The sequence below is a fragment of the Electrona antarctica genome, assembly GCF_951216825.1.
Source record: "Electrona antarctica genome assembly, contig: scaffold_158, whole genome shotgun sequence".
Classification (NCBI taxonomy): Eukaryota; Metazoa; Chordata; class Actinopteri; order Myctophiformes; family Myctophidae; genus Electrona; species Electrona antarctica.
In genome coordinates this window covers 249,377-258,966 of record NW_027637821.1, presented here as the reverse complement: position 1 = coordinate 258,966, position 9,590 = coordinate 249,377, and the positions used below count along the sequence as shown (strand labels likewise).

At 45.8% G+C, this 9,590-nt stretch overlaps 2 protein-coding genes across 2 annotated transcripts; both read right to left on the bottom strand.

Moving 5' to 3' along the window:
* Positions 1 to 2,978: 2,978 nt before the first annotated feature.
* Positions 2,979 to 4,085, bottom strand: LOC306918637 (dynein regulatory complex subunit 4-like; the record flags this gene model as incomplete). The annotated part of the gene is made up of 1 exon (XM_079531528.1): positions 2,979 to 4,085. The coding sequence occupies one exon, from the start codon at positions 4,083 to 4,085 to the stop codon at positions 2,979 to 2,981; it is 1,107 nt and encodes a 368-aa protein (XP_079387654.1).
* A 1,160-nt stretch (positions 4,086 to 5,245) lies between these two features.
* Positions 5,246 to 9,335, bottom strand: LOC306918626 (uncharacterized protein). Its single transcript, XM_079531517.1, has 5 exons — positions 9,216 to 9,335; positions 8,265 to 8,564; positions 6,485 to 6,523; positions 6,308 to 6,395; positions 5,246 to 5,405 (listed from the first exon to the last, which is right to left on the bottom strand). Exons 1-5 carry the CDS (start codon positions 9,277 to 9,279, stop codon positions 5,360 to 5,362), a joined length of 537 nt encoding a protein of 178 aa, XP_079387643.1. The 5' UTR covers positions 9,280 to 9,335; the 3' UTR covers positions 5,246 to 5,359.
* Positions 9,336 to 9,590: the final 255 nt, after the last annotated feature.

Genomic DNA, 9,590 nt, shown 5'->3' with positions numbered 1-9,590 from the left:
GGGGCGCTCTTATCATCATCACACATCATCTCATGAACAACTTATGTGATTGGTTAGCCGATTTGCTCGTCTACATACGACGTAAAGTTTCCCTTCATTGTCAATGGCATTTAATGTTTGTGTTGCCACAAATTTACATCATATTTGAGGCACATATGACCTAATTTCTCCTTTCAATGTCAATGGCAAATATGAGACGTGTGAGGACTAAAGCTGCCCCTCAACAAGTATAGTTCATACTTCCTAATATATTATATATTTCAGTAGTTGCCTTGTTTTTATTTTGTTTTATTTTTTATTTTTTTCATTATGTTATACTTTAGCTATTGAAAAATAGCAGATCTACAAGCTCATAGCGCCAAGTGCCGCACTACGAGCTTTGTAGATCTGCAATTTTTTGAAAAATCTTGACAATGTTGCGCAAATCTTTGAATATATATTCTTTCAGGACGTTTTTAGCTTAAATCTACATTTTCAGATGGGGGCGGGGGGGGGGGGGGGGGGGGGGGTAGGCGGCCAATTACATATATTTCTGGGGGTCCTTGACACGAAAATGTTTGATGTGTAATGTGTAAGCAAGCAAAAAAAAGATCATATTTACACAACACTGCAGAACAAGGTGGATCGTCTCATAAGAACCTAAACCACTGGCTCTCAACCTCGTCGGCCGGTGCCCTCTGGTGGCTCGTGAGGATATCGCAAGCGAGCACACCCCCAAAACACCCAGATTGTAATAATTAGGGGTGCACGATTAATAAATCATGACCGATATCCGATCTCCGATTATTTGCAGGGTCATATCTGCCGATATCGATACCGCTTCGATATGCTACCGATTTATATTGTGCACCGCTAATATTAATTAATAATAATACATCAATATTAAAATAAATAATGTGGGGGGAAAATGTTATGGCACTATTCCTTTACAATGTTCCTGAATAGGAACTTGATGTTAGTTCCATTGATCCTAAACATGCTCTGAATGTCTCCCACCCGACCGCTTAACAAGGCAGCTAAATGTTAAGCTAAATGTTCATCTAAATTGCATTCATTGCATGGTCTTAACAGGTCTGACATCTAAATGACATTCTTAAAATTGTCGAGACAAAACAAATCAAAGTAAGAAAAAAGAACAAGTCGAGAACGAGCATAAAGCGGTTCAAGGAGAAGAATCTAGATGTTCCGGGAGGGAGGGGCAAACCCAACAGGCTGTCCAACCACAAAAAACAAATGGAAGGACTTTAAGCATCTCTTCTATATAGTAAACGAGCATCTAACAATAATACACGTGGACTCCGGCGGCCGCGGCCTGGCTCCTCCTTTGTCTGACCAGAAGTTCACCATGATGACCACTGTCTGGCCTTTGCTTGAAGTCCATGTGAGGTAGCTCACATTAAGGTAGCTCTCCACCACACCGATTGCATTTATATAGCGCTTCTATCGTGCATTACATTCACACATTCATACACCGATGGTGGAGGAAACCACGCAAGGCACCCACCAACCAACCTGCACATCGGGAGCAATTAGGGGTCTTGCTCAAGGACACTAACTCAGGGGGAGCCTGGGATCGAACTGGTCCACCACACGGTTTCCCAATCGGCTGTTCTACCGGCCCCTCTATCACTGAGCTACTGCTGCTGTCGGTGTCGGAATGTGTCAGTTTCCGGGAATCTGGTGTTGAATGGGCGGTGGGTGCACCGTCGAGTCGGATCGCAAGTTGGAGGGAACCGTTGAAAGCCGTCTGGTAGCAGCGCGTTTGTTGTTGGAAAAAGTCATTAGGCCATAAGCTACAGTATATTTATATTGATATCGCCTCAGTCACCCATGTCCTCAAAACCCCAGGTTTGGACGCTGATGACCTCAATACCTACTGGCTGAACCTGGCTCTATAGTTCCTCCCCAGTTATTCCCCAGCCCCAATCAGCCTCAGGGCTCTGTGCTTGGACCCCTCCGGTTAGTATCTCCCAATCTTCCAGCCATCTGCAACCCGTCATGCTTGGATTCCACCCTGTCCTTCCAGTCACATTTAAAATCCATCGCCAAAAACACCTTCGACCACCTTGAAATGAAACATATCCAGACTCCGGCCCTCACTCTCAGACTCCGGAAACTTCTTTGGCAACAGAGCCTTCATTGCGGCGGCCGCCATCCTCGGGAACTTTGACCCGACATAGACTTGAAACGCCGCCGACGCTGAACTCATTCGATTCCGCCACAAAAAGGCATCTGCTCAAACCTAGGCTTTGAACTGCTATAGTTTTGTATTGTTTTCTTTGTTTTACTGTAATAAAAGCGTCTTCTTGCGTTTCTTGAACGGCGCTAACATTATTATTGTGATTATATTGTGATTATTATTGTTTTCATTATTATAATTTTATTATTAGTAGTAGTAGTAATATTAATGTTAAGAAATGGTATGGTCCACTTCAGTCTTCAGTGCATGGATATGGGCAATATTATTTTTTGAATATTACAGACAGGAAGGATATATACATACTTTAAACCCTGACCTGTTGTTTTTAACTCATTTGGTCCGAGGATCCGATTGTTAATTAGGAGGGGTGTGTGTGTGTGTGTGTGTGTGTGTGTGTGTGTGTGTGTGTGTGTGTGTGTGTGTGTGTGTGTGTGTGTGTGTGTGTGTGTGTGTGTGTGTGTGTGTGTGTGTGTGTGTGTGTGTGTGTGCGGTCAAACCCAAGGCCCCAGTGAGGCTCTTCAACGTTGAAGCACTGGGCCCTAGTGGTAAGAGGAGGGACTACAGGCGGACCCGTGAATTCATCACCGGGAAACCCCGTGCAGCTGGGCTTTAACATTGAGCGCTCGGTTGCACTTCCGCATTTGACCACCAAAATGTGGTGGTCAAATGCGGAAGTAGACGTTCTGAGACGGTTCTTCCGGGTGCTTCAAAATGCCACTGGGGGGGGGGGGGGGGGAAGCTTCACGCCAGTTCAGTCTCTATCCTTCTTTATACTGAGTCAAACCTCCCCAATCATTTGAACCATGCCCGGGGGCGATACGATGGGGGACGACGCCGCGTTCCCCGTTCCCATCTTGACGGGGCCGCTCAGACACAGGACCTTCTGCATCTCCTGGAGGGCCAGCATGTACTTCTTGTCCAGCTCCGCCTTCTCCACCTTGGCCACGTTGTACACCTGCAGCAGCTCCTGGTGCGCCGCCTCGATCCTTGTGGCATCCTTGGCGCTGGCCCGGATGCGCGCGCGCAGCGTCGCCATCTTGGCCATCTCGTTCTCGTAGTCGCGCACCTGCTGCTGGAACGAGCGGTCATCCGCGTCCGCCTTGGCCTGCAGCTTGCGGAGCTCTGCCGCGAACCCCTTGTTCTGCTCCACCACCTCGGCCATCTTCTCCTCGCGCTGCTTCGCCACGCCCCGCAGATGGTCCACCTGCTCCTTCAGCTGGTGCACCGTCTGGTGCTTGACGATGTTGTACTGGGCCCGGATCTCCCGGAACTCCCCAAGCAGGAGGGAGATGCGGAAGTTGAACTGCTCCTCCTGCCACCTGACCTCCCTCCGCCTGCGGAGGTCCTGCAGCCGCTCCCGCGTCAGCTCCTTCACCTTGTACCTGTCGTCTGTGTCGCGGACCCGCTCGGCGTACCGCCGCCGCAGCTCGGCCTTCTCCTCCTCGTGCTTGCGGTGCAGCTCGCTCTCCAGCGCCTCGCAGGCGAGGTGCTGCTCCCTGCGCTCCTCCTTCAGCTCCCGGATGCAGCCGCGCAGCTGGGTCTCCAGCTCGTCGTGCTCGCGCTGCATGTGCTCGCCGGTCCGTGCGCACCGTGCCCTCTCCTCGGCGACGGTGGCCTGGTGGTCGGCATTCAGTTGGTCGATGCGCACGTTGTACTCGTCGATGAGCGCCTTGTGGTCCAGCTCGGCCTCCTCCAGCTCAGCCTCCTTGGTCCTCAGGGCGTCCTTGGAGACCTGCCTCCTGGCCTGGGCCAGGCCATCGGCCGAGCGGTCCCGGCCCAGCTGCACTAAGTTCCTCAGCTTCTTTGTCGTGTGCAGCTGAACCTCGAGTTCCGTGATCTGTTGCTCGACTGGTTTGGGAGGCGGCCCCTTCTTTTTGGGTGACATTGTGAAATATAGCTTCCAACTACTATTACTATTACTATTATTATATTAGTATATATTATTAGCATATTGTGATTGGAGCCTGGTCCGGCCCCGCCCGTGATTGTCCTTGCCACAGTCGATAGAAATGTTTGCGGGTGAGGGCCGACATCAGATCTCTCTTTCTCAAAATTACACTTCTGGAGAGGTGTCGGCACTATGAAAAAAACCCGGGAATCTGGCCGTCGCGCAAAAAGTCTGCGGAGGTGGAGCTTCTTTTCCATCCACCAGCTGTCTAAAAACTCGGAATTTAAGCTGCGCAGAGCTTAAGAACCAGCACCACCAGTGGGCTCTGTTATTTATGCTCCCCTTGGGGTTTTATTGTATATCTATCTCCCTGCTCTTAATGTTTTATGATGGTGTTTAATTGCGCCGAGCAGGGAGAAAATGCAGTAGAGCCGAACGCCAAGTCAAATATCATATGCACACTATTCTCATTCTCATTCTACAATAAATATTGGTTAAATCTATTTGTGAGTGCCTTTATTGTTTTGTTTTGTTTTTTGTATTTTGTTTTAATCTGTGTATGTGTGTGCTATCCTATTCTCTATATACATTTTGTGCATATATAATCTATCCTTGCATCTGTTTGCTGTCTCTGGACGGGGGGAGGGGGGTGCGGTACAGGGGAGGGGGAAAAAAACGGAACTGTTTTGACTGAATTGCCTGTCTGTATTAACCTGTAAAAAAGAATAAAAGTAAACACAAAATCTATTCGTGAGTTGTCTGACTGAATTATGGTCATTGTAGGAATTCAACAATCCAGTCACACACACACACACAGACTTGGTTATTCTTCTGTCCATAGAGTGCAAATTTCTACTTGTGCTACTGCTATATCTACAAATACTATTAGCATTGAGTGACTGCAGTTTCTTCCAGTGGTGAAATGCAGTCTTTAATGCTAAACACAGATGCAGAGAAAGGGAGAAGAGAAATGAACACACAGCGACAGTAGACCTAACTTCTGAATGAGATATTAATGTGATGCTGAACTAGAGATCACACATAACATAAACACAACAAAGTCCAGTATAACTGCATTCATATTCACCTCCCGGTCAAATAGCATGGGGTTGGGGGTTCAATGTTGTCAGAGACGAAAGGCGTCTTTGTCCCAGAAATAAACGAGGGAGAAAAACGGGCTGAACACGTCGTCATTCAAAATGGAGCATGATTGCCTAGAAGGTACACCAATGGACAGACAGATGGACAGAGTAGTCTGGTGTTTAACTGTCTTATAACTCTTGGGGAATCTGTTTCATTTCGCCGTCATTGGTTGACCTATACAGGAGAGGTTAAAACATGATCATCAGGTATTATTTCTAATATAAGGAGGAAGAACTTTTTCCAAAAAGTGTACAGTATTTGTTAAAATCATGCTTTTATGTGGACACGCCCACCAGTTCATTAAGTATGCCTGGTTTGACTGGTGGGTGGTGATGGGTGGTGATCCACCTGAACTGAAGCCGCACCCACAGCTGTAGTTGTATGATAAAGGGGGAGGGGTTAAGGGAGGGGCTGATAGTGTGATATCATTATATTACTGTTCATTTCATTGGCCCGTTTGACTGTCAAGGGTTCAGCCTCCAGGAAGAAACCCTAAATACAAAGTGAATACACCATTGCACATAAAAACGACTCCAGGGTGTCTAATGAAGTACTGTCACCTCATAGACACATGAAAAACTGGAAAAATACAAAAATTGTGGCACTCCATCTTTAAACAACAGTCAGTAGGCCTATACTGTCATGTTCAGATGCAGAAAGGCAAAAATAAATCCAAAATAAAGTTTAATTTAATAACTTTATGTCCAACCCACATGGTCTTCTTCATCAGGGTCCAGTGTTTCTCAAACGTTTCAGGCCGGGTTCCCTCCAAAGTAATTATATTTGAACTGGGGGGTCGACCTCCAACCCTGACAAGCTCGCAGTTGGAATTGTAGGAGTTGAGGCATTACATTTACTTTGACTCAGTTCCACATAATTATATATTGTGAAAATAGCCGATCTACAAGCTCACAACGCCTTGCATTGGGGTTGGAGGTTATTTTCACAATGGTTATTTTACAATTTGGCCAATGTTTGACCAGTTTTACTTTTTATATATAGTTTGTTCATTATGTTTGATGCAGTAATGGTCCCTTTTACATTTCATTTAAAGGTCTTAAAATTCTGATTATTACCTTGTTTCTTTTTTTCTATGTCTGAAGACTAATCCAACTGCGATGGTTGTGATGATTACAGCAACACCAATGGAAATAACCATGATAACTGGTGAGGAAAGATGAGAGTTATATGTCCTACAATGATACACTCATGGATCAAACAGGCATGCACTTGATTAAAATAAAATAACTTACTGCAACCTCTCTGATCTGCTTCACATGTCTCATACAGATCTGCAAAACAAAATAATACTAATTAATTAGTAACATATCTACCTATCTACTGTACATAATCAATGAAGGTCAATGACCCCCCCCCCCCCCCCATACTGGGGGGGGGGGGGGGGGGGGGGGGGGTCATATACTTTCTTTATATGATGATTTCCTGTTTTTCATAGACGTATATATGTATTTAAATGTTCTGATGAATTGAAAGTGGAGGACCCTGATGTAAACACGTCATGGTTTCGTCCTCGTGGCAGTTTTTGTATTGACTTGTGCTTTCATTTGAAATGCACCCATTCTGTATACTGTGAATAACATTTTCAATCAATCAATCAATGATATAGACTATACGTTGAATAGAAGAAGGGAGCGCTGCCGTGGTCCTTTGTTTGTTGAACTGAATGCAGGTGCTCGTTGGCGAGGTTAAAACATGAAAATAAAGAAGAGGATCCAAGGCACTCTGTTCCAGTGAGGTGAAAAAAGCCTTTATTATAAGTTTAAGTCATGGCAAAGAGCATTACAAAAAGGGAGGACCAATGCGCTTCGGCGTAATGATATAGACTCATTTAAATATACTACGTAATTTGCTCGGGAAAACAATAGTCGAGTACAGCGTCGATATGATTGGACATGCTTATGTGCGTTCTCTCAGTATTTCCCTTTGTCTTAAGCACTATGCAAACACTGCTGTGGGATCCGACATTCAGGAAACCGGGTTCAAATCCGGGGTAGAGGGGGAAAGTTACATAGTGCTGCGTTAAATCCATCTCTCACCAGGCACGTGCAGAGAGTGTTAGAGAGCACCCGTTTCGAATGGGATCAGTGTATTGAAACGGGGAAAATCAGGTGCAATCAGGCCTTTCAATAGACTGAGTAGACGTCTACCCGTCTACTCAGGTGCTCAGTAGGTTGATTCCTTCCGATTGTGTGATCTGTGCAGTTTAATGCATCGCATGCAGCTACTGGAGCGGTGCCGTGTCGTTAGTCAGAAGGTTCCTTGTTCCGAAATTACTATCCCTATCTCTAATCCTAACCTAAACATAACCGCAAGCACGGGAGCAGTGCATCTCTAATCCTAACCTAAACATAACCGCAAGCACGGGAGCAGTGCATGTTCGATGTTACGGCTGCATTGAAAGGAATGATCACCTACTGAGCTCCAGTAGCTGCATGCGATGCATTAAACTGCACAGATCAACCGACACAATCGGAAGGAATCAACCTACTGAGCACCTGAGTAGACGGGTAGACGTCTACTCAGTCTATTGAAAGGCCTGATTGCACCTGATTTTCCCCGTTTCAATACACTGATCCCATTCGAAACGGGAGTAGAGAGGCAGGGGCTGAAATCCTGTAAGAGGGCACTTTTGGACAAAAATTGCGAAAATAGCAGATCTACAAGCTCACAATGCGTCGCACTGCGATGCGTTGAGAGCTTGTATATCAGCTATTTTCGGGGCGCAACCCTGCAATCTTTAGCTACTGGAGATGCGGTGTACGACATGGATTTCGAAACAAATTTGTTCAACGCAAAATGCTACGTTCCAAGTTCAGGAGACTTCGGAAAAAAGCAATTGTCCTGAATGCCGCCTTCCGGTATGGCATGGAAAGGAGTGGCATTTTGCATTTCTTTCACCATAGTAAATGCTGCATTCGTGGTCTGGAGAGGGGCAGTTGTTTTACAGACGGGTAAAAGGGCAGGGGCTGAAGCCCCCTTTGATGTCTGTGTGTGCACGTCCCTGTCTCTCACCTTGTCTGTCAGAGTAAATGACACGGGTCACCTCCTTCACCAGGCCAGAGGAGAGAGTGACCACACAGTGGACCTGTGTAGTGTTGCTGCTACAGAAGCCGTCCAGTGTGACAGTGCTGCTCACTGTGACGGTACCGTCGGCGTTGACTGAGTGGACGCTGCTGTAGCTTGAAGAGCCTAAATGTGTGCACGGAACCTCCAGAGTTACTGTCAGAGCGGGACGGGACACCGCCGAGCAGGACACAACCGTCAGCTCTGTGCCGTTGGGGCGCGTGACGAGTAATGTGGGCTCTGGTTGCTCTGGAAAACAAAAAAAACATATATATATTTTTTCTTTTAGGTTGTATGACCTCAATTACACCCAAAAAACCTGAACTTTGAACATTCAGTGGATTTTCTCTGGTCTGGAGTTTTCTCTGGGGGTTGGAAGCCTTTTGAGCTGCAATGAAAACAGGCAAAACTGTGAAAACAGTGACATCTGCTGGCAAATCCCATTGCCATCTATGGGATTTGCAGGCTGTGACAGCACAAACCGCAAAAAACTCTGAGCACTTGTTTGAGCCAGAAAACCCCAGACCATGCACATACTACTGCATGTTAAAAGTTCAGTTTTTTTGGGTGCAATTGAGCTCAGTAAACTTAACAAATTAAGAAAAATTACAAACACTTTTTTTTAATGTCATAATCCCTTTAATTGTTTTGGAGGCAAGCAACCTCAGACAGGTGTGTGTAGTTGCTAATAAAATGTCTTGACACACAGCGCGGCTGAGGTGACATCATGCAGTGTTGTGTTTTTGGCAGCAAACTCATTTCAGTCCCTTGAATAGCCGCAATTTGCAACTCTAGATTTTTTTATAATGGGATGAATCTAGAGTTGCAATACCCTCCATTCACTCCCCACTCATCATTTTGCGTTTGCGATCTCCTTGTCTTAAACGACGTTAAACTCACCAACATTGCAGCTGTAGTCCAAGCTTGAATTATTCTCTTTCAATCTGCAAAGCTTGTTTTTCATAAAAATCCCCCGTAGACATGTTATGAGCTACTTTCTGTCAAGAAATTCTGTGCAAGTGATTCTTTTTCTAAGTGCTGGAGTTTGGAAGCGCTCGTCGTAAGTCACTGAACGTCCCTGCATGCATCTGTTTCGCATTTGCACATAATGCAGGAGGCAGCAGCGCGACCCCTTAATACAAACGAGCGCTTCCAAACTCCAACATTTCTTCTTCTTCTACGACATGACATGCACAGCATGTAGATGCAAACATTTTACCAAAGTAAAATAAAGTAAAACGAATACCTCGTTGGCTGCGTGCAAATAACAAAGAA

Excerpts from the sequence above, each read along its gene's own strand:
- LOC306918626 (XM_079531517.1), bottom strand. The coding sequence starts at position 9,279 with ATGAAAAACAAGCTTTGCAGATTGAAAGAGAATAATTCAAGCTTGGAC. Across the intron at positions 6,524-8,264 it reads CATTTACTCTGACAGACAAG|ATCTGTATGAGACATGTGAA; the intron begins GTGAGAGACAGG and ends TTTGTTTTGCAG. Across the intron at positions 5,406-6,307 it reads CATAGAAAAAAAGAAACAAG|GTCAACCAATGACGGCGAAA; the intron begins GTAATAATCAGA and ends TCTCCTGTATAG.